This window comes from Pteropus alecto, unplaced genomic scaffold, assembly GCF_000325575.1.
Source record: "Pteropus alecto unplaced genomic scaffold, ASM32557v1 scaffold3, whole genome shotgun sequence".
Taxonomy (NCBI): Eukaryota; Metazoa; Chordata; class Mammalia; order Chiroptera; family Pteropodidae; genus Pteropus; species Pteropus alecto.
In genome coordinates this window covers 16119928-16145253 of record NW_006442484.1, presented here as the reverse complement: position 1 = coordinate 16145253, position 25326 = coordinate 16119928, and the positions used below count along the sequence as shown (strand labels likewise).

Below are 25326 nucleotides of genomic sequence, written 5' to 3'. Positions count from 1 at the left end.
AATATGAGGTAGTGTGTTACCAAACTGGCCTCAACTTCTCTGAGAAAGAGCTACTTTCTTAGTCACCTATAACTCTCTCAGGCTACATGGTATTACCATACCTCAGTACCATCCATGACAGGGCAAGGGAGGATGAAAGGAGAGGCCTTTAAATGCAAGCTCCTCCTTGGATCCACTTCTCATTGATAAACTTTCATCCCAGGAAGTATTAACTCCTCTATACTTTCGAGGTTTGCTAATCAGCCTCCATTAGTCTGGAAGATGGTGAAAGAGCTATAGCCTTTATGACTACCACTGGCATTATGGTGGGAGAGGGGAAGAGGGAAAAGGGGGGGGGAAGGGAAGGAGAGGATGAGGGGAAAAGAGGGAGGGGAAAAGAGAGACCGATTGACCTTGCACCTTTGCACCTGTGTTGCTGCAGTCAAGGATGCTACATGCTGCAACCCATTAACCTGATATTAAGTAACTGTGATAACTGTTCTGCACTGGAAAACTGGGTTTCATCTCCTTGCCCTTTCCCCATCGCAAGACTCAGAAACTGCATTGCTAGGCCTTAGAGCTGCTGTGGCTCTTGCAGTGGGAGGACTAAAGAAGGATAAGGTGGTCAGCTATACTAGACAGGACAGTGTTCCAGGGCATGAAACAGGGAATCCAGGTGCTGATGGGTCTGCTGAGCTCCATCAAATCAAGGCACTGTGGCAGCAGCTACTGAGTGTCAAAGGCAGGTTGTAACTGGACCACTAGACGTGCAGGATGGTTGGTACGCAGTGGCTGCTGAGAAATATTATTTACACAAGGTAATTAGGATTCAAAGACATTGGCAAAAAAAAAAGTACAACTTGGAGGAGGTCCAAGTTGTAGTGACTTAAAGTCTAAAGAATCTTAAGAGGCACATAAACTAGGGCCATTCTCTTCTAGAGATGTTTTAACAAGAATTATGATTTACTTATCTAAGATAGCAATTCCACACTTGATTTATCAAAACCTCAACCTCGTAATTGCTCTAATCAATTCTATGGCTGTTGTGAAATTTTTAAAAAAAATGCACCCTAATTGTGGATCTAAGTGTATTTTTTGGAGATAAGTAGAGGTTCAAAATCAGTTCACAGTAGATTCAAAGTAAATGTTCTAGTAAATGTTTACTCCCTGAAGTGGAAAATAACTAGTGTATGTTCAATTTCTTTTTTAGGGAGAATTCTCTCTTATAACCTGTTATTCCAGATGATGGACCCATCACCAAATTGTCTAAGTTGTAAGTTTTGCTATAGAGCATCAGACTTTGTGTACTTGGAGGGAGGATCTGAAGATACGGCAGCCTGTATGAAATCTGAAATCACTACTGTCTGGAACCTCAGGTAACAGAAGATGCAGTTTGATTAGAGTTCTAACATTCCAGAAGATGGAGTGTAAGGAAAAGAAAGGAAATAAATCTGCATTGGGAATCATTTTAAAAACCAAGATAGACCATCATGTGCTCCTAGTATGTATCCATATTGAACCTTAGTCTCCCATACAATGGCCACAATATAAAGAGAAATCAGCATCAGAATGAGAATTTCACTCACAAAGCAAGCACTTATTCAATCTCATTCATGAGAGTTTACACAGTAGGGTCTGAAAATAGAGCCGGGCTTCTTAGAGCAAGAATGTCAACAGCGAGGATTCTCTTACTAACTCTCCACTGTCCAGATCATTAATACTTTTTGTATACTCTTAATTTGCATCACCAGATATTGATAGGCAGATAATGCTAATAATCACAATCATAGTTTTAGTTAAAATTATAATAGCAACTACAATTTATTAAGCTCTTTTTGCCAGGTATTATGCAAAATCAAAAACAAAAACAAAAACAGGCTTGGAAAGTTAGAAACTGCAAAAATTGCAGAGTTAGGAATTGGCAGAACACTGACCAAAATTAGGCCTGCTAGACTTGAGTCTGAGCTGGATTTATCAACATATGTGTGAATACATGTTATATTTTCGAAAGAATGAGTTAGAAAACATTAAAAAAAAAGTGAAGCCTGATGATAAACATTTCATTTTGCTAATCTCTTTCCACTTATGATAGTGGCAGAATTGGCACATCCACTGTGCCCTGTGCAAGCTCCTCTTATTATGGTGTGATACTTGACAGCAATCAGCCACTTGAATATCACCACCCTCAATGAATGAGCAGGTTATAAACCTACATTTGGTAGGTTAGGAAATACTAGGGCAAGGAGAAGCAGAAGTGTTGTTGTGAGAGGTCTTTTTCTTTTGTGTGCAAAGGCCCATAGTATACTTGGATCACTAATTCCGAAAACTCAGCTTACACATAAATTTAAGAAAAAGCAACTCACTGAAGATACTGTGTTATCTGTCTCACAAAGAGATCACAGTTAGGCTTAGAAAAGCAGTTTTTTCGAACCCAGGAAAAACTTAAATATCATCATGATTCCCTTTCTCTTTTGCCTCTGCTTTTCTTTGTGTCACCTTCTTTATTCTTTCTTGCTTCTGAGTGATTGACTTTATCTGCAAGGTGGGACAATGTGACGTCCTGAATACAGTATCTTTGAACAGCTTCAATTTCATTCCACATTCGTGGGGCAAAGTGCTGATCGGCCATGTTTGGGTAAGGTGCCCACACCAGAACAATTAACTACAAACTTGTTTTTTGAGAGCTTTGTCTTGAGGAGATCTAAATCCAGAGTTTCCTCTAAGTGGAGACGTCAGTAAGTGGGAAGATCTCATCTAGAAATCTGAGGCAGCTCTGACGTTTCTGGATCCACCTGCTCTTGAAATCTCCAGGGCCACGAGACTGGGGATTGCTAACAGATGCCACAATCCCTCAGTCCCCACTAGCACTGCTACAGAGACTGTTCACAACGCGCCATTCTTACCCCTGTGGATCTGGCAAAAACTCAGTAGGGGACAACAAAATGAAATAACCCATTTGGCATTTCCTCATAATGTTCCCATGAGACAAGAAAGCAGACTTGTCTATCAAAAGAAAAAAAAAAAAGGGCTCTTGACACCTGGAGATAAAAGGGAAAATACAAAAGAAAAGATAAGGTATAGTAACAGCTGTATGTCTGGTAAGACTTAGAGCACGGAATTTGTCAATCTTTCTTCCTTCCTTCCTTTTTTCCTAAATTTCTTTTCTCTCCTTTCTCCTGCAATGGGCTCCTTAATTATTTCAGCTTATTTGCTCCACTCTGTCAATAGTTATCACAATTATAAGGAGAAACATTCCTTCCATTGTCTTAATTGTAAATGATTCCAAAAACATTTAAAAATTGTTGAAGATTTAAGATAAAAGATTTTGGACTAGTAGACAAAGTATTCATATGTAAAGCCATCGAGTTACTATTGAGTTACTTAGCATGGTTACCTTATTCTCTGTCAAAAGGAGACTGAACAAAAGTACCACACATTTTCATTTCTCTAGGATTATAATACATAGGCATTTAACTTCTGCAAGATAATAATACTACATGACAATGTCATCCTGACATGAACACTAAACATCTTTATAAAAATACTATACAGATTTCTTAATGCATAATCAAAATTATTGTTATCTAATTAAAATATGCTTTGGAATATAAACTGAAAGATAAAATATTAAAGAAAATAGAAAAAATCAATGTGCTTTTTCTCACAAGAAGCCAGAGAGAAAATGCAGTAGAGGATCTTTGCTGATATAGCAAAAGCTCTAGGTATGTGACATATTATCATGTTGCTAGGCATTTATATTTCAGGTCAATAAAAAAGTAATCATTGAGGAAAATGTAGTAACCTTGGTTTGTGTAATAATGTTAAAATATAACTTTCATATGCTTTTGGTTTTCTACCCATATGCAAGATTTCGTCTAAGCCTAAAAGTGACTCTTTAAAAAAAAAACAGTCTACAGAAAGCTGTGCATTTCCACAGCATCAGGCTTTTGCCTAATTAAATAATATTTCGATATTTCCAATAAGCTAGGAAAGTAACAGAGAATTCTTGAGGATGCCAAAGAGATTGAAAGTCCCATGACCCTGCCTATTATAATCAGTGACTAATGAATGGCTATATATTTTCCTAGCAGTATTGCTCTGCTTGAGGTTAAGTCACTTGATTGTATTTTTTCATGTTCTCTATTGCATAAAAATACATTGTGCTAGGCTCCTGCTGCTGTGTAATTTATTCCATCAGCACACAGGTTTGCCAGACAAATGCTTTGGATATATTGGAAAGCATTTCCAAGTGTTACACGACCTACCTCCAATTTACACGCAGACCAGTTGCCGAGGACCCAGCTGTAGCAGGGGGTCACTGGGCAGGTTTTCTGCTGGGTAAGCTCTGTGGGGCATGGCCGGCCCTCTCCTTGGGTTGGCATCATGATAAATCGTGTTCGGCTCATTCGACCTAAAATGATAAGGAAGGTGTCAGCTTTTCAGTTAGAGTTTGACTTAGAAAGGGAATTAAAGGACAGAATGTTGCCTCACATACTTAAGTCTTTATTAAAATACACTGGACTTTGTCATGTCCAGCTTTCAGTTTTTCTGCCATTTTAATTTAGGTATCTACAGATATACAGGTTATCTAAGATCTGTATAATGCTTAAGGATCTGAAATTCTGTCTTCTGCTTCTTTAGTGTTCCTAAATACAAACTGTATTGTTGCCAAATAAACTGGTCCTATAAACATTGGCAGAATGTTAATTCGTTCAACAAACATTTAAGCTTAACTGAAAGCATATTAAGCTCCAGTATGATAGAGGCCCTACTATGTGCTAGGGATGTAATGGAATTGCCAGGTGTAACTTCTGCCCTAACAGAACTTATATTTTAGGCCAGGATTATAAATATTAAAAAGAGTTGCATCTTCTTTGTCTTTTAGGTTCTAAATTAGAAAGTAAGGTAAAAAATTGCAAACAATCCAAATCACCCTAGAAAATTCCCTAGGAAGGTGCCACGCCGAGGTCCCAATAGTTTTCCTCAATTAATTCAACATGGTAAATTTTCCTGGCATTTAAGACCATTTTCTTTTTTCATTGAGCACAAGATAAAGTTGTTGGCTTATATGAAGGAGCCATGATGTTTAAAAAACCTGTTCAAATGTTGGTATTCCATTTCACAGTGAAAGAAAATTGGTTAGTAAGAATAGCCAAGGAAAGAGCAGGGCTCCCATGCCAACTTATGCCCACTCTTATTCATTAGGTCATGAGCTCATTCTATGGAATAGTGGATGGAAGTTAAGTGTCCCTGTTTCTCTCTCTTGATCTCTCTCCCACCCACTCTTTTCCTTACACTTTTTTTTTTCCCGATGAGGTACTATATGCATGTGATTTCATTACTATTAATAGCTGTAAGTACAATGCCTTCCTAATTCTTAAAGTTAATTATGTAATTGTATTTGTGATAACTATTAAAAGAAAACCAGAAGATTCTACTAGAAAATGTTATGAGGATGCAGCCCAGTCTGGGAAGGAACCTGAGCACATTTCCTTGAGCAGTTGAGCTTAAAGCAGAAATCTTAAGGAATGCAAGCCAGACACAATATACAGAGACTGTCCCATGAAGAAGAAAGAGGTTGTGAGGTCATGAGATGAAAAGGAGCAAAACACATCTGAGGAACTGACAGAGGCTAGTGACAGTTGGAACAGAGAGAGCTAGGAGGAGACTAGGTTGAGGGAGTGCTGTAAAAGCCATTAAAAGTGGGGTCTTTTAGTCAGTTCCCAAGATTCTACATTTATATCTTAAGAGAAATGGAAAGCTAGTGATGATTTCACTTTTATGTAGAATTCACTTGAAGGCCCTGGGTAGAAACAATTCTCAGATGCCCTCAAGTTCAAGGACAAGCAAGGGTGACTCACACTTTCAGTTGACTAGACATCTTACTGGCCACCAAAATATTATCATAGATTTGGTGCCAACTTAATGCTCTCTGAGAAGACTATTGAAGAAAACCAAGAAGTTCTCATCACTGGCTTCTAAATTCCTTGAGATTTGGGCTTTTGTCTCTAAAATGGTGCTTTATAGCATTAAGCACTAATTGAATATTTGTTTAATTCATATATCCATAAATTACCTACATGATATTATCTGGTGTCTGAAAATACGTGATAATATAATAATAGCAATACAATTACTGATCAGGTACCACATGCTAGGCAATATTCTAAATATTGTATAGACACTGATTCATTTAATAATCATAACCATCCTGGAGGAAAATCCTGTCAATTTCCATATTTTAGTAGAGAAGTGCGGTACAGAGAGTTTAAGTCACTTGTCTAAGGTCAAAAAATTAGTAAGTTGCAGAACAGAATTCATACTCAAAGTGTTGCTCCAGAGGCTGCAGGTTTAGCCATGATGCTTGGGAGACACGGGCAAGAGAACAAGGGTGATGCCTATCCAGTGACAGTGGTCAAATACTACCTGAGATTCTAAACATTGAACTGGGTGGAATACTCAAGCAAATGACTGTCTCCCAGTAATGATTATTCTAAGAGGGACCCCTAATAACAGAAGCAAGAAGGAATTGTTTTGGTGATAGTAAATTTTCCTGTGATGAGAAAAACAGTGGCGGTTGTGGCCAAATTAAAGGTATTGAAAAGTATGATCGATATGGAATATGAAAGAAAGAGAATTTTAAAATACTTGATGTATGGTGAAAAGAAATCTGTATTTGGCATCAAAATCCTCTAGCTGGAAACAGTCCTCTCCAAATAACAGCTAGTAAATGATGTGATTGCATGAAAGTAATTTAACTCCCCCAAGCATGAATTTCCTCTTCTGTAGAATAAAATTAAGTATACAGAAAGTCCTTATTATCTGAGGATAATTCATGCTGGGGAAAATGCCACTTAAAAGTGTATCTATTAAAAGTGGGAATTAAATTATTTTTAATAAAAAATAGGAGATTTTCAGGGACTAAAGAATATGCAAGTCGATTATTTGATCTAATATCAACTACCATACAGATTATAATTGCAACTATGCACACATCATTAGGACAAAGAATAAATCAGCTACTGATTTCTCTTACATAATTTTATGGTTACCCTATAAAATATCCATTGTTTCCTGACTGGCTTACGCAGTTTGGTCATAGTGTCTCTGGCCTTTGAGACACTTTTCATTCATTTTCTCAAGAGCTCCCTTTAATCATTAGTGTACATAGCACTCCATTTTGTACTCCTTTGTTGTGGGTACATGTTCCATTTGCAGCTAGAGACTGACCAACAAATATCCTGATGCAATGACAGCATATGTGCGTCAATGGAGGATGCTTATTGATTGGGGGATGGCTTTATATCAAATTGTTCACAATTTGATATTATGAAGGGTTTTGCCTAAAGAGCTTACAATTATAGTGATTCAGGTAAAGAATACTGAGATGATAGCTCCTTGCCCTTATCTCATACTGGTTATATGAATCAAAAATACCATATATAAACCACCTTATAGTGTATCTATAGCACCTATAGTATAAGTGCTTGTTAAGATTTTTAATATTTTTAATAAATTATTTTAACAACTACTATTTCATATCAATTCCTAGAACTGGTTCTAGAATAAGCCTATAATGGGTATACAAAGCATGCTACCTGTATTCTATTGGGCTTATAATACCCAAAGCACACAATTATGAAAGCCATAATGATTCAGCCTGGTCCCAACCCACCAAATCCCTCACACCCTAGTCTGTATTGCTTCTGCCCTCAGAGTAAGAGTGAAGGTTGCTGCCATATGTATCCTCATGCTTCCAATCTGACAGTGGGAGATTTTATTGAACACTCTGTCTGGACTCCTCTTGTTTGGGGTTTATGTTCTTCAATAAATGCATAATATGTGGGTCTAAGAATCTATTTAGAACCTGAATTCAGTAGTAGATATAGACAATCTGGTGAATGAGCAATACCAATGAGATGCAGAGACAGAAATTGACTCACTATTAATCTACTCTTTAGGCTATAAAAGAGAGAAAAGTATTCCTTATAAAATATGTTTTCAATTTAATAAAATCCAAAAAAATGGTAGGGTAAGTTTCCTTGCAATTCTCTCTGATCCTTTTTCTCTCCTTCCTTGGGAAGCATGTATATAGGGGAAAATGGAAAAGGAAATACAATAATAGAGCAAAGAAGAACATACCTATTTAACCTTACATAGTTCATTAAATATCTCAGCAATTTACATGAACATACCTATAAATTCCATAGACATGTAAATACAATAACAGTGTATGAAGGAACTTTGAGCCGATAGCATGTTATTTGAATACTATTACTACTGGTTTGCTTTCCACCTCAGTATAATTTATTTTGAATGTGAGTTGAATTTTTAAAGCATATGAACAACTGTTGGCAAAGAATGGCCTTCCAGAGCTGACATGTATAAGTGGTTGGTGATCTTACACCATGAAGGATGGAGATTAATATATCTAACCTCAAGTTGATGGTGGTCCTTCCTGATGTGCATCCAAAAGTTTGGTTATTAAATAAAATGTTTTCACTTTTAAGTATTTCCTCCTATTCATTTATTCTGAAACTTTTGGTTCCAGCTACCTAATATTAGCCTGTATAAAATACTAGCAGATGACAAAATAAATGAAAAAGAGGCAAAGGGATACTAACAAAACTCTCATTAATAGCTGGTCATATCTATCTATTAATTTTAATTACATGTCTCTTTAGTAAAGGGAATTTACTGTATAATTCCTTTTGTCATTATAAAAGTACTCCTCATTATTGAGGGAGGGGGTGAGTTAATTGACTACAATGTGGTATGATATAGAGATGATATATTCTTGATTAGGTATCTTTTCTTCCTTATCTTGCTTTCTTTGCTCCCCTTCTCTTGAGAGTATGGGCTTTCCCCATGCCCCTCAAACAAATCATTTCAACAAGAAACCCAGTCTCAGACTCTGCTTCAGACATAATTATTAATATTCTCATTTCATTATTTGACAAAATTAAGCTCAGAAAAGTTAAATAACATCTGCAAAATCACACAGCTAAAAGGATTGGAACAATGGTTTGTCTTCCTCCAAAAGCATGTGCTTTCCAACAGATCTCAATCTCATCTGATCCAAGTCAGGTATCAGACACTATACTGTACTTGTTAGGCCACTTGAACAAGCCTGGAAGGTGCACTTAGGTCGCCCTTTACACTAAATGCGTTACCTGTATTCATACATTTCATATTTTTCTTAGTAAAAATTACAAATATGGTATGAACACCTTTCTCTGTGATAACTATTTGCTCTGGGTACTTGTCAGAATAAATTTCTTAAAGCATAAAGAGCTGGACATCTACTTTTTATTCTCTTAAATATCATCTGAAATTTTTATCCAAGTTTAAGTGCAAAATTTGTTTTAAATATATACCCTGGTGGACATAAATTTGGGATCAAGGTTATTTTCTAATGTAACCAAGTGGAGAAAAATTATAGTCCTGATCTGTACCATAAAGGCAGATCTTTGTCATTGTTAGAGATGAAAGATGCAGTAATGGTTCTTCACTCAGAGCTACAGTGCAGGTGTTTCCCCTGTAGAGGGATTCCATGGCTTATCTGAATATTGCGTCAGGCACCCAGATACCTTTCATCTTAGAGAACACTCAATTTAGGCAACATACAGATTCCATAGGCTTTTCAGAGTAAAATAGACTAGTGTCAGTCCTGACCATTTACTGGCAGTGAGGTCAGTTAAGGAAAGGAGTAACAAGACAACAGTTTTCAAGGTCAAGATAGACCATGGTATCACAGGAGTGGAATAGGTTTTTTAAGGGCAGAATATTAGGCACCTTTGGCTTTGCTTGGAAATAGAGAGCTCCAGACTTCTCTGGATAGAATAAATTTGTATGTTCTAACCTCTGACCTCAAAAATAAGACTTGTGAGCTATCTATATAGCAGAAATACTTCAAATGAAATACTTCCATGGGATGCAAAATGAAGAGATCTTGGAGCTAGCTACTCTGTGCACCAGAGTCACGCCGTCCCCATCTGTAAGATTGGCTCCCTGCCTATATTCTAATTAGATGTACAGGATAATATGCAACATTATTAATTATGAAACAAGTATATTTTTAGGAGGCTTAAAATTCAGAGGAACTTCTTAAAGCCCTATGTGCCCTTGGTGTTCCAATCTGAGATCCATTTCCTCTGCTTATTCTTAAATATAATTATAAATTCTTAGAAGTTTTATAAAGTGATATAGCACCCAACCCAGGTCTGTGCATATAACAGGAACATTTATATGTACAAAGTGTAATAGCAAAGGCGCATAGTGGAACAAATGGGGCTTGGAGACACCTGAACTTGGATTCAAATCTTTCCTCCACTATGTAAAACCCACATGACCTTAAGCAGGTTGCTTAGTTGCCTTTCATCTCACCTGTAAAATTATGTCTATAACTTTATAGTACTCTTGTAAAAAATTACTAGAATATCCCCGGCATCAATAATTATGCCTTTGACCAACAGGTATTAAAAGGTAATTATTCTAATATTTCATCATTTTACGGATTAAAAAAGTGCAAGTGAGTTCTGCAAGACTAACTCAAGGTCCTACAACTTGTAATTAGAAAAGTCGGCTCTAAACTGCAGATATTCTGGTTTCTGGTCTAGTCTTTTAAATTTTTTTTTGTATTTTTTTAATTCTACCAGTTAGCTTCTTGTTCTCTTGTCATAGGGTCTAATTAATTGGTACAGTAAATAAGTTTGAACTGTTATAACTACTCAGTTGTGCCTGATAAAAGACACCACACTGACCACAGTTTATACAGATACTAAAAGAAAGGTTACTGGCTTGCCTTTGAAACCTAAAAAAAAAAAAGAAAAGAAAAAAAGCTGGTAATTTCAAAGTTGTGGTGCTTTGGAGTTAATACTATATTATTTTTTCATTATAGGTTAAAATTGACAGAAAAATGACATGCCATCTGGGAATCACAAGAGGCAGGCTGGAGTACATAGTATAGAAAAATATTATAAACTCATATACATTGAATTAAAAATATGAAATAAAAAAATCATAGTCTTGGATGAATAACATTCTTAGAATGTTATTGGTTAAATAATAATTATGAATAATTCATGATATGATAAATTTAGGGAGTTCTACATTTCACTGAACTGATGAAAATTCAGCAGACAAAGAATATGACTAATCCAAATATTAAGCTCTTCTATTACAAGCTTTGATCTTTGAAATCTATCTAAAAAGATCCTGTAGTGGAAGTTAGAATCAGTCTCCTGTAATGTAAAATAAATTGGATTTAAACTGTTCTGACCTTGAAATCTTTAACACAATTAGAAGTATATATGCCAAGTATCAGGTGTACATCAAAGAGACAATTCAGATGCTTGGAAAATAAGGAAGATCTCATTTCAGAATTTTCCTTCAGATGAATGTGGTTCTGTGGGTTTGATGGACGCGGATCTTGGGGGAGCACTGAGAATGTCCAGCACACCAGGTTTTGCCTAATAACCCAGTGACTTCATAAACAGACAACCGTGTCAACTTTTGCCTTTGATAAGTCAGCCGAAAGCTGCAGGTACTGAAGTCAGGTTCCCATGTAACTTGCTTTCCTACTTTAATGTGACTCAATAAACTCTGTCTCTTCTTGTGGTCTCTGCCCTATTGCTGGAACCAGTTGGAAAAAAAGAAAGCAGTTCATACAAAAAGACAGCTGCTTGGCACACTGGCTTCGAAGAGATAAGCCACAGATGTTTCTCCACAATAGTTTCCAACCTTTTCAGCTCCACAGTTTGGTGTCTTTTAAGAAACAATGTGCCATACATGTCTGCTTTTGATTATTGCTTGTTTGTTGTTTTTAGGCTATTCTGCATGAGGATTAAGGCATGATTTAAATACAGAATTCTCTCATTTGGGAAACATTACTATCTGCCAGGAGGGTGGGGATCAGAGAAGAGTGGTGTTGTAAGACTAACTGGAAAGTTAGAATGGGGAAGTTTTGGGACTGGTGAAGGACAATATATTCCACAAAGGCTGTCTCCACAGAGTCCTGAGGGTAGGTGCTTAAAAATTCAAAAGCCATGTGTCCTATTCTTCTTTGTACTACTCTATTTTTTTTTTTTAAGATTGAGGTTGGCTACAAATAAATATAACTGACAAATACTCATTTTTATATTTTTTCTGTAGGTTATAACATAGCATTGAATGAAACAAACTGTCAAAAATACTTGTGAGATTAAACTGAGCAGCTAGTAAAGAAACAACATTTATAAGAACTATGGCATCTTGTCATTTCAGTTTTACATAAATATCACTTCTTTGGTAGCCTTTCTTCCCCTATCCCTCATTTCCATGCAAGGCACTTGTTATTCTCCATCACATGAACTATTTTGTTTCATGATAGCACTCATCAGCATCTGCTATTTTTGTGTTTATTTACTTGTTGATTTGATTTGCTCTCTCTGTCATCACCATCTAATTTTCCACTAGAATATTAAATTTATGAAGTCAGAAGACTTTATTTCCCTGGGATCTTATCTCTTCCATACATAGTGTATCCTTAGTTCCTGGCTGAAGGTCCTCCAATGTGCTAGGTACTGTGGTTCATGGGTACTGGGGGGATTCACCCATGAAGAACCCAAAGAGAGTCTTTGGCCCCTCAGACAATGATTAAAATGTAATTCATGCATTATAAAAGTAGTAGGGGACAGTTGTGGGGTGATGATGAAATGTCCCATGTGAGGAAGTACACACTCAAGGATGTGATTGATGTATGCTGTATTGGAGCACAATGAGCCAACAGGATAATGGAGAGTGATGGGGACAGAGAGGCAGGCATGGGTGTGGATCGTGCTGATAATACAGGACTTCATCCTTTCTCTACTTTTCCATGCTACCCTTTACTGCTGTGAGAGTCACACATCCCAGCAGAGGCCCGTGTGGACAAGACTGCAGTGTTTATGGCTGTGGGATAACCAGGGTGGATCACCACTGGACAGAAGAGGAAATAGTTGTTCTGATGAAAGACATCACTGGTATAACACCTTTCATTTGTGAGTCTTTAGTGAATTCATCAATGTGCAACATTACCTATTTATTTCTTTATTTACTTTCTATTTTCTCTCAATTAGATTGTAAGCTCCATGAGAACAGGGAAATTTATCTTTTTTTTTCTCTCTCCACTACTGCATTCCAACACATCAGACTATAAGTGGCATACAGGTATTTGCTTAAAGGATAAATAAATAGATGAATGACTCTTAAGTCAACAGAAAAACAACTGTTCAGATTTGCGTTTTTAAAATTTCATTTTTAAAATGACTGTAGCATATGGATTTTCAATGAGGTAAAGGAATAAGATATGAAAGTGAGTTTCTGCAATAATCTTTCAAAGATCCCAGGGAGTCTCCGATAACCCTCTCTTCTACTGGTGGGAACACATGATGTGTCAGTTACTATGCTAGATGTCTTCATATACTTCACATCATTTAATTCTCAAACCAAAACAATGCTTCTAATATGTGCATGAATGCCATTTCATAGAGGAAGAAACTGAGACTCAGAAAGATGAAGAAATTTGCTTAAACAGCTACAATTTGAACCTAGCTCTACCCAACTTTACAGTGGATGCTCACCTGGAAACTATGCCATGCTACCGATCAGCACATTTGAGGAACTATAGGTCAATCATTGAAATCTTGGTCCTAAGACTTAACATTTGCTTTTCTGAGGTTCTTTTCAGGCTCCCACTGTGTAGGAAATGTCATGTTATTTTATTAGACATTGTGATTCCTACATTTCCTACAGTTTGAATGATGCTCTTTGCAGGAGAAGTTTTCAATATTCTTAGCCACATTTTCCTAACAAATATCTTGGCTACTGTTTTCAGGATCTTACAGCTGAGTTCACAGATGAGCCCTTTTTCTGTGCTGCATCCTGCCTCAGTTCCTGAAATGATCCCAACTAAGGCAGAGAATTATCAACAACCCCAGCACACCAATTTGTGAGTAGCTTAGAAATGAGCCAACACTTTAGTGCCAGTGGTTCAGTCACAGGACTTCTAAAAAACTGCTTCCAAAAATGTTTCCTAATCAGATCCAGGTCTTGGCATCCACTCTCCTACCCTGATTCCATGATTCATTCAACTTGTAATTCTTCTTCACTTTTCTTCTCCTATTTAGTGCCTACCATATAACAGGCTTTTGCTCTAAGTCTCTACTCCAAATTTCTGACATTTACCTTGTGATAAATTGTAACTCCTTTTCAGGACTAGAGTTCGAGCCTAATCCACAGCTCTGTTTTTTTTCAGTTACGCTCTTATTGCTCTCTCTTACACGGACACATGTCACAATACCCACTTTAGCTAGGTAACTGGAGTGCCATCTTTGCTTCCATTCACCTAGATTCTGAGTATCAATTGCCTTCTGCTTTCCTTGCCATTATGCATTACTTACCCACTGAGACTCTGGCAACTTAGGTAGTGATTACATATCTGTTCACCAAAGATTCACACTCCCTTTCCTCTACTGTGTAACACTGTGCTGAGAAGTGACTGGCCAGCCAGAAATTACATTTCCTGCCTTACCACCTTGGATTGAGCTGGGAATGAGGGTCTAAATTTTGTCTAGTAGAATACAGATGGAAGAGATGTATACTACTTCCAACCTGGTCCATCAAAATCTCCACAGAGCCAGATGGATATTACCCTCCAGAGAAACTTGGTTATGTTAACGTAGAGCCTCCATCAACCTGAGTCCTTGATTGACTTTATGAAGCAGAAACTCACCTTTTTGTGAATGGAAAACTAGTCTCTGGTCTATAATGTTAAGTCACTCTGATTTGGGCATTTACCTGACACAGGAACCAGCTTTATTTATATAACTGATATGTCTTCCAAAAACCATAGAGGCGAACATTTTTTTGAATTCATTGAGCTTGGGACCTTTTGAATAAACACTGTCCCACAGGACCAGCAGCTCCTATGGCATCTGCCACTGTTAACAAGTGAGTTCTTGGTAACAGTGGCATAAAGGACAATTCTATGAGGCTAGGTTCTCTCTCTTTTCTCCTGGGTCAGCCTCATGTTGCTTTCAGCTGGCCAACATGTCTTATGCCCACCGGTCAAGCTACAACATAAGGAAAGATACTGAAAAATTAAATTGTTTAGTGGGAAAAAAAGAGAGAATCCAGATACCTCCATGGCCACAAGTCTGTGAACATTCTGTCCAAGCCGTCCACCCTGAGAGTTGACAGTTGACCACACATTCCACTAGGCAATGAATGCTCATTCTCTGAGGCTTCTCCAAGTTACGCTGCAGATAGAAATGAAATATGATTTTATTGGAGAATTCATATCCACTCAACATCAAATCAGTATTCTTTTATGAGAAAGACTACCTTTTCTTCTATGATGATAATCTTTCTACATGTTTGTGGGGGAAAATATCCTTTCTTATGTAAATTCGTGGTGATTATAGAAAATGGTTGTCCTTACTTCATAAAAATCAAAACTTGTCAGCCCACGTTTCTTTCTATAAACTTTAGAATAGACCTGCAATTAGGGTACTGGGAAATCAGGCAGTACATGACATAGATCTGTCTGTCACTCAGCTAGCTAGGAATCAGAACGTCTCAGTACTAAATTCTGGCACCTTGCAGTTCTAGGTGGGCCTATGGTATGTAGAGAGCTCAAAACTAACAGCTAGCAAGGCTAAAAAATAAATAATATAAAAATAAAACAAAAATCAATGACCCATTTAAAGTTCATTTAAAAAGACCAATTATGCTAAAAACATAACCATGGTCTTAATCATGGAAAAAGTTGGCAAAAAGAGTTTATTTTCCTCTTGCCCTCTCTGAAAACTGCATCTAGGAAAAATACACAAATTTTGTAATAATCAAAGTAGAAGAATAAATTATCTAATAAACACAGAAAGAATGACAAAATCTGCTTTAGCAATCACACGCTCTGTGCTTATTTAAGAAAACTTTGACATTCACCCATGTTAAATGTTAGCAATGTCCACACCAAGCTAAAATTATTGATCATAGAATGATTATTTGGCAAGTGGGCAAAATGGAAATTACTAATATGGGATCTGCGATCTATTAAATATATAGGGAAATTCTTTAGGTTAATTATTTGGGAGTCTTTTAAATTATTATTATTTTTTTATATTTTTAAAAATTAGTTTAAGTACACAGTACATTGGTTAGACATTTATATAGTTTATAAAATGATCCCCTGATTGCTCTATCTTCCCTCTGGCTCTACACATAGCCATTACTGCTGACTAAATTCCCTATGACTTGCTGCTCCTCATACCCGTGACCATCTAAAAACCACTAATTTGTACTTCTTCAACTCTTCACTGCTTTCTCTAAGCCCTTCCTCCGCCCCCTCCCCTCTGGCCATCACCAGATTGTCCTTTATATTTGTGAGTCTATTTTTGGTGATCGACTAATATTCTTTAAATATTTGTTAGACATATAGTATATGGAAAGCAGAAAAACTGATTTTTCTATTAATGAAAAGTTTATATCTTTGTTTCAAAATAACAGATTTATTAGATACACTGAATGTAAGATTTTCACTCATTTGGAATTGTTGTAGATTGGTGGTTTACGTTTTCTGAAGCAGACAACTTCTTGAGAGGTAGATGAAATAAAATGTTAAAATAAATCACTGACACTTGGTAAACAGAACTCTGCCCTGTATTAGACAGTTTCAGAATTTTACCAGATGATACATTCAATTTCAGATGGCGTGGTCTTAGAGCTGGTGTTGTGGCTATCCTGTTGGTTTAGAGCATGTTATGATAGTACTTAATATGGTTAAATCAGGATAGGTGTGGAAGGTTTTGTTTTGATTTTAATTTCCACTTGTGGACTCCACCTATATTAGGAGAAATGGGGCAACTCTTTTTTTTTGCCAGTTTGTTAAAAAAAGTTACTGTGGAAATCTGAGTTAACTGGCCCCACATTTTCAATTTATTCCAAATATTGTCTAGTGATTCTAATAGTGTGACAGCATATGGTAATATTTCTATTAAACTGCCCCTGTAGTGCTTTTCATTTTTGCATTGGGAAAGAAATGCCAACTTCTTTGGAATAACTTGGGTCCAAACTCCATATAGTCTGTTACAGGAAAAAAAGGAATGACAAAATTACTAAAATTCAGCACCCACTAATTTGAAATTTGGTAGGGAGACATTTTTAACTTGGTCTAAGAAGAAAAATACAATTGCACTAATTATTTAGCAATAAATTAATAAGCGAATTAGCAGCATTTTCTAATAGCAATTGCCAGTGTTCATCTTACATGCAAGAGGCAGTGTTTATCCCAAATGCGAATGAATCACCTGCCCAATACAAAGAGTCATATCTAAATATTCAAGTCACCTGATGTCAGTCTGTGGCCCAGTAAGTACATCTAAATAAGTTACTGAAAATCATGAAAAGTATTATTTTAATGAATCCATTTCCCCAGCATGAAATGACCTTTCCCATTTATTTTGACTAAGTTTAAATTAGTGAGATGTAACTGTACTATACTAGTACCAATTACTCTAATTGAACCTAAGCTGTGATGAGAAGAAATCAGAGTCTGTCATTTATATCAAGCATTGTTGAGACTGAAGATAAATATTAAGAAAATGTGAGATACAAATATAAACAAATTACCTGCTCACATCGGTCCACGCTGACTGGCTTGCCGTCACTGCGCACACAGCTCAGAAGGCGGGTCCTGACGCCTTGCCCACAGGTCGCATTTTCACTCAACTGGCACGTGCTCCACTCTACAGGCATAGAATCACCACACGGAATTTCAAAATTATGACCACGTGAGCAAAATACAACAAACCTTTGATTATCTGCATTGGTGGAGAAGGGTACTGTGCACATAATCCTAAAACCATTTCCAGGTGGCTTCAAAAAGCATCATGCAATTCTTTCATTGAAAAATAAGCAAATAAATTAATAAGAGTGAATTACCTGCCTAAGTTTGCTTTCTTGGACAAAAAAGCTGAATGTTTCTTAGAAACCACCTCACAGCTGGCTGGATAGAAAAGGAAAGACACTAACCAGGATGATAAAGGAAAACCAGTTTGGAATCATCTATTTGCTGGGGATAATTGAGAGAGAAAATGACCCAGAAATGATGCTAGCCTTCGGTGTAAACTTGCAAATATTTTTAAAGAATAAATATAATCACCTAAACAATATGGTACATTTGGTACTGTGAAGCCGAGAGGTAATCCAGAAAGAAAAGAGCTCAAGATAGTCAGAACAATATAGACTGTCCCCAAAACTCTAAGATTTGGCTAGTTGCATTACAAAGTAGACAACTGAGAGTGAGAATAAATTCTCCTATAATTAACCTGTTTCTTAAAAATTCTTATTGTTGGTGTAAGTAGAAAGGGAGATCCTTGATCATATACAATTAGAACCTTTTAAAGGAGATTTTCCATATTTGGTAGATGATCTAAGAGTTTTTAGGATAACAAATCCTTATATAATAAAATCAATGTTTTAAAGACATGTTCTTCCAGTAAAGCAAATTTTATTGTATTTCTGATAAAATTACTCTGAAGCACACTTTAAAGAAAAAGGATAAAAACACTAGGTCATCTTTTACCTATAAAGACAATCAGACAGACCCACAGAATTCACTGCAAGGTTTTCAATATGAGAAATCTCAGCAATGCCACTGGGACCTCAATGGGGAATTTGTTTTAGAAAAAGCTATTGCTTTGCCTCTGCAGGCACATGGCAGTTTGGTTGTCATTTATCGAATGCAATGCTGAGACTTTATATGATTCCACATTTTGTGGCCTTTTATATATCTGCTACTGCAGGCAATGATGGGTAGTAAATCAGTGTAACTAAACAGTCTTGGTATTAGACATTGAGCCCTGTAGAGCCCCCCAGAAAACCTGAGTAGCGGATGAATAAGGAGGCTGGTGTGATTCCCAGTGCCTTTCAAACATCCCTGTCCAGGCCGGCCTACCATTCTTCCTTATTGAGACCCATAGACCTAGTTACATTACAAGCTTGAATTTCTTGAAATAATAAAGGCCATGAAAGAGCTAAATCTATGACAGAATTATTACATTCTTTCCTAAATGGTAAATCATGCCCTGCTACTTATTTTTATCATTTCAGTTTATCATGGCTTAATTCAAATTTATTCTGAAACTTTGCCAAGTCTTTCTAAGCATTTTTGAATTCAGAGATTTCAGGGGGCTTTGCTGAATCTACATGTCAAGAGTGGGCATTTTTTTTTCTTTAAAGGGACACTGAAAATGTCAAGTCCTCTCAGCCTTTCGTGCAATACACTTGCACACTCTATTGTCAGTCCTTAATCTGGAGAATAAAAACACACAAACATCCTCCCATTAGTCACTGCTCAGGGAAATTGGCATGGTTGTAGATTTCAACTGTACCTGTCAGATTGTACTGGAACTGGAAGCAGTTTTCATTGAGGAGGCAAGGCCGCACCTGGGAGTCTTCAGCACATGTCCTTGAGCTCAGTGAGGGCCTCAGCAAATGACGGGTTCTTCTCTGCATTGTGTGGGGATCACATGACTATGAAAATCAAAGTGCAGGCAGAGTTAGGAAGGACCTAGAATTAGCTAATAAATTATGATTACCTGTATACATTTTTTTTAATAACTACAGGGAAGAGAGCATTGAGAGTATTAAACATAATATTTAGAACATAAAACAATATGTGATGTGATGCAAAGTAAATAGTTTTTTCTTTTTCACCTAACAACTCTTTCTTTTCTATGTTATGGTGAAGCCTACATTTTTACCTCCCATGCATGAAAAGGCACATGGAGACTATCAATTTAATGTACTCTGTACTCTCAAATAATCTAACCTGTAGTAAAATATCAATGTATTTTGAGTATTTAAATGAATGAAAAAAGGAAGACACTGTCCTTGTGTTCTCAGATAGTCTAGCCCAATAGAAATAACCACACAGAACATTTTAATGAGAAAATCATTGCTAAAGCCTTGGAAAACAGGTATATAGAGAGAATTACGAATATATATTGCCAAACACCAGAATTTTTCTCTTATTTGGGAGGCTCCCTGATCCAAGAAGATGAGCCACTGCATGTTATGACTTTTTCAGCAAAATAAATGTAAAAATATGAACTTCAAAGATCTCCTGCAAACATCACTTTACCCCTGGGGCCACACAGTCTCTCATAGCCTTTACTCATATAATGCCCTTGAGCCAAGTAAACCTGCCTGCCACATCTCCTCCAACTGCTGTACCCACAGTGAACCTTCACGTTCCCTTTACTGGAATAATCTCCTTTGAACTGTACCTTACCTCCTATCTTCCTTCCTCAGAACACTAACTGGGTCTTCATCATTGACAGTCTTTCTTTTCATAATGTTAAATTCTTTTCTTCTTTCCTGCACAATATTGTACCTATGCTCAGTAACTACTGTATAGGACTTGCTTCTAAACATACATACATAAACATACACTTATATGTTACACCTGCCTTTATAATGTTGCTATTTTTTATTACCCTGGCTCCTTCCTTTCTTTATAAACTCTTTGAGGGCATGACAGGTCATGGTTTCTGCTCCTCATGTCACTCCCTGAAAAACTTGGCATTTATTTTTACATAGTGATTATTCAATAAAAGCCATTAAATATAGTTATGACATTACAATTCCAGACTCAGAAATCTAAAGAGACACAGAGATGCTAAATCACAGGAGAAACAAAAATCTCTGAATGAAAATCACCAAATTTAGCTTGGATTAAAAAGACGTTCCCAGATCTCAACCCTTGAAACAATAATAAGCTGAACATCTAAAACTCAACAAAAAACACCCAAACTGCACACTGGCACATCTGAGAGTGGGATCTGTGCATAATAGCTACCACAGGTCAGAACCCCAGGTGTCAGGTGGTGGACTGGGAGAAGCAAAGAAGCTGCCTCTTGCAGCCACCGATGCTCCCTGCAGAAAGAGGGGGATGGCAGAAGGTGTGGCAAGTTTTCTGAACAGCCCTACTTGGGACTACTGTAAGCTCCATGCAGCCGGCGGCAGGGCTCAGTCATCAGGGCAGAAGGCAGAGAAACAGGGACAGCACAAAAGTGGGGATGGCAGAGAAACAACAGTTGATTTTTAGCAGCCGCAGTTGCAAAATCGAGGCTGATCTGTAGCTCCAGACTCCCAAACCAGAGGGCCCCTCCCCCAATACCCTTGGATACAGAACACTGCAGAGCCCAAGGAGAATCTGAGCAAATGCTACAGAAACTATCACTAACACTGACACACTTTGAGACTGAGGATAGTGAGCACGATTAAACATCTACAAGGAAAAAAATTACTTTATATAAAGCAGAGATCTAAGAGGCTTAGATGTCACCTACTGGAAACCCAAAGAAAAGCACCTTCTTTGCAACAGGCTAGGGACCATTATATAATAAATCTTTCTGGAAAAAAAAAAGCAGAACACACTTCCATTAAGGCCCAGGTGGAGAAATAGTCCATTAAATACCGTGAACAACCAAGGGGACAAGGCATCTCAGAAAGAAAGAGAAAAATCTCCAGAAAATAAGCTTATAGACACAGAAATAAGTGACTTAAATGATAGAGAATTCAGGATGGTACTTCTGAAAAAACTCAGTGAGATCCGAAACGAATTCTATCAACAATTTCAGGAATTGAAAAAAAACAACTAGATGAACAGAATGAGTTCTTTAGCAAGGATACTGAAACCCTCAAAAAGAACCAAATAGACCTTCTGGAGATAAAGAACACACTGAAAGAGCTGAAAAAAGAAATAACAAGCTTGTGAAATAGAGTCGACCAAATGGAGGAAAGGATCAGTGATATCGAAGACAGAAATCTAGAAATAAAATCAGAAGGAAGAAGAGAGAAACCGAGGAATGAAAAATAATGAAAGAGAAATACAAGAACTAGTTGATACCATCAGGAGAGGAAACATAAGAATAATGGACATTATTGAAGGTGAGGAAAAGAAACAGGGATTAGAAAGCATTTTCAGACAAATAGTTGAGAATTTCCCAAATCTAAGGAATTAGCTGGAGATTGGAATTCAAAAAGTCAATAGAATACTCAATTATCTAAACCCAAAAAGGCCTCCCACCAAGACACATTGTATTAAAATGATCAAAAAACAATGACAAAGACAGAATTGTCAGATAGCCAGGGAAAAGAAGACGATTACCTATAAAGGAAAGGCCATTAGATTATCATTGGACTTCTCAGCACTAACCTTAGAAGCCAGAAAGGAATGGCATCAAATATTCAAACTATTAAATGAAAGGAACTACCAGACAAGAATAATATATCCAACTAAGCTCTCCTTTAGATATAAAGGAGAAATAAAGACCTTTCTAGACATACAAAAATTGAAGGAATTCTCCACTATGAGGCCTGCACTACAGGAAATATTGAAAGGGATCAGGTCCCTTAAAACAAAATGACAAAAATAAAAAAAAACATAATTAAGAGTAAGATGACTAGCAGGCTGATAAAAACAGAGGAGTGCAAGCCTTACTAGGAATAGGCATTATATGCTTAAAAATAAGAAGAGATTTGCTATAGCAAGATAGTAATGAATATTCAGCATACATAGGGACAAATTGAGATAACAACAACTGAAAAGGGGAGGATTCAAAGATCCAAATTTGCAAAGGAGAATGGAGATAAGGCAAGCACAGAAGAAAAGGGATGACTGTATACATATAACTATCCTTTACATATTTGTAATGGTAACCACATGCCAAAGATTCAGAACAGATGTATATAACATAAAACAAAAAGGACCGGAGGAAAAACCCACAAAGGCCAACCAAAATAAAGAAAACAGAAACACAAGGACAAGGAACCAATTGAAATACCAAGCTACCAGAAATACCAAGCAAAAGATAAAACGGCTATAGAAAAACCTCATATTTCAATAATCACCCCAAATTTAAATGGACTGAATGCACCAATAAAAAGGCACAGAGTTGCAGAAAGGATCAAAACACAAAACCTAGCACAGAGTTGCAGAATGGATCAAAAAACAAAACCCAACCATATGCTGCCTCCTGGAGACACATCTCAGCTCCAAAGACAAATATAGACTCAAAGTGCAAGGGTGGAAAATAATATTTCAAGCAAATGGCATTCAGAGAAAAGTGGGAGTAGTGGTACTAATGTCAAACAAAATAGATTTCAAAATAAAAAAGGTAAAGAAAGATACTCAGGGACACTTCATAATGATAAAGGGAATCATGCACAAAGATACAACACTTATTAATACCTATGCTCCCAATCAGGGAGCCCTGAAACATGTAAAGCAATTACTAACAGAACTAAAGGGAGAAACAGACCAAAACACTATCATAGTAGGGGACCTGAATACCCCACTGTCAGATATGGACAGATCGTCCAACCAGAAAATCAATAAGGAAATAATATCCTTAAATGATACATTAGACCAACTAGACATAATTGACATTTACAGAGCCTCTCATCCCCAAATAGCTGCTTATACATTCTTCTCCAGTGCACATGGAACATTCTCAATAATTGACCACATACTGGGACACAGAGATAGCCTCAACAAATGTAAGAGGGTTGAAATCATACCAACCATATCTCTGATCATAATGCTTTGAAACTAGATAGCGACTGTAAAAAGAAAGCAGAAAGAACCACAAATACATGGAGATTAAACAACATACTACTGAAGAATAAAAAGAGAGATCAAGAGATAACACAGAAACAAATGATAATGATAATAAAACATATCAAAACTTTTGGGATACGGCAAAAGCAGTCATAAGAGGAAAGTTCATATGATTGCAGGCCTACCTCCAAAAAAAAAAACAACAAGCCCAAGTAAACAACCTAATGCTTCATCTTAAAAAACTAGAAAAAGAAGAACAAGTGAAGACTAAAGTCAGCAGAAGGAAAGATATCATCAAAATTAGAGCAGAAATAAATGAAAATGAAAACAAAAAACAATAGAAAAAATAAATGCAACGAAGAGCAAAGAGCTGGTTCTTTGAGAAGGTAAATAAAAATGACAAACCTCTGGCTAGATTCACTAAAGAAAAAAGAGAAAGAACACAAATAAACAAAATCAGGGATAAAAAAAAGGGAGAAATTATGACAGACACTGCAGAAATACAAAGGATCGTGTAAGAATATTATGAAAAAGTGTATAACACCAAATTTAATAATGTAGAAGAAATGGACTAGCATTTAGAAAAATACAACTTTCCTAGAATGAATCAGAAGAACTAGAAAATCTAAATAGACTAATCAGCAGTATGGAAATTGAAACAATCATCAAAAACCTACCAAAAAGTAAAAATCCAGGACCAGATGGCTTTACCAGTGAATTCAACCAAACATTCAAAGAAAATTTAATACCTATTATCCTCAAACTCTTTCAAAAAATCAAAGAGGAGTCAATACTTCACAACTCATTTTATAAGGCCAATATTACCCTGATATCAAAACGTGGCAAAGATAACACACAAAAAAACTACAGACCAATATCTCTCATGAACACATATGCAAAAATCCTAAATATGATATTAGTGAACCAAATATAGCAACATATTAAAAAGATTATACACCCCGATCAAGTGTGCTTCATCCGAGGGGCACAGGGATGGTTCAATATATACGAATCGATTAATGTGATACACCACATAAACAAATTAAAAAATAAGAATCAGATGCAGAAAAAGCCTTAGATATAGCATCCATTTATGATCAAAACACTTAACAAAATCCGTATAGAAGAAGAATACCTTAATATAATAAAAACTACAAACCTTTCCTCTAAGGTCAGGAACAAGGCAAGGCCGTCTACTATTGCCACTGCTACTCAATATAACATTGGAGGTCCTAGCGAGTACAATGAGGCATAAGAACGATATAAAAGGCATCCGAATGGGGAACGAAGAATTCAAACTGTCACTCTTTGCGGATGACATGATTCTCTATATAGAAAACCCTAAAGAACACTACTAGAAACAATATGCAATATAGTAAGTTTCTAGATACAAAATCAATGTTCAAATATTCATCACATTCCTATACTCTACTAACAAAGTGTCAAAAAAAGAAGTGGAGAAAATAATTCCTTTTGCAATCGCAACAAAAAGAATAAAATACCTAGAAATAAATCTAATGAAACATGTGAAGGACCTATATAATGAAAATTATAAGAACCTATTAAAAGAAATCGAAGAAGATACAAAGAAATGGAAAGATAATCCATGTTCTTGGATTGGAAGAATCAACATAGTTAAAAAGACCTTATTACCTAAAGCATTAAACAGATTTAATGTAATCCCCATCAAAATCCCATAG

The 25326-nt window shown here is 36.5% G+C and overlaps 1 protein-coding gene across 1 annotated transcript in view; it reads right to left on the bottom strand.

Moving 5' to 3' along the window:
• The window catches only part of THSD7B (thrombospondin type 1 domain containing 7B), a 745753-nt gene that overhangs the window by 27331 nt on the left and 693096 nt on the right, over positions 1–25326 (bottom strand). Inside the window, exons 18-21 of the mRNA XM_015596500.1 lie at positions 19392–19533; positions 17629–17744; positions 15140–15257; positions 4245–4390 (exon numbers count right to left, since the gene is read on the bottom strand). Coding sequence (XP_015451986.1) covers positions 4245–4390; positions 15140–15257; positions 17629–17744; positions 19392–19533 — 522 coding nt within the window. The remainder of the gene's footprint in view (positions 1–4244; positions 4391–15139; positions 15258–17628; positions 17745–19391; positions 19534–25326) is intronic.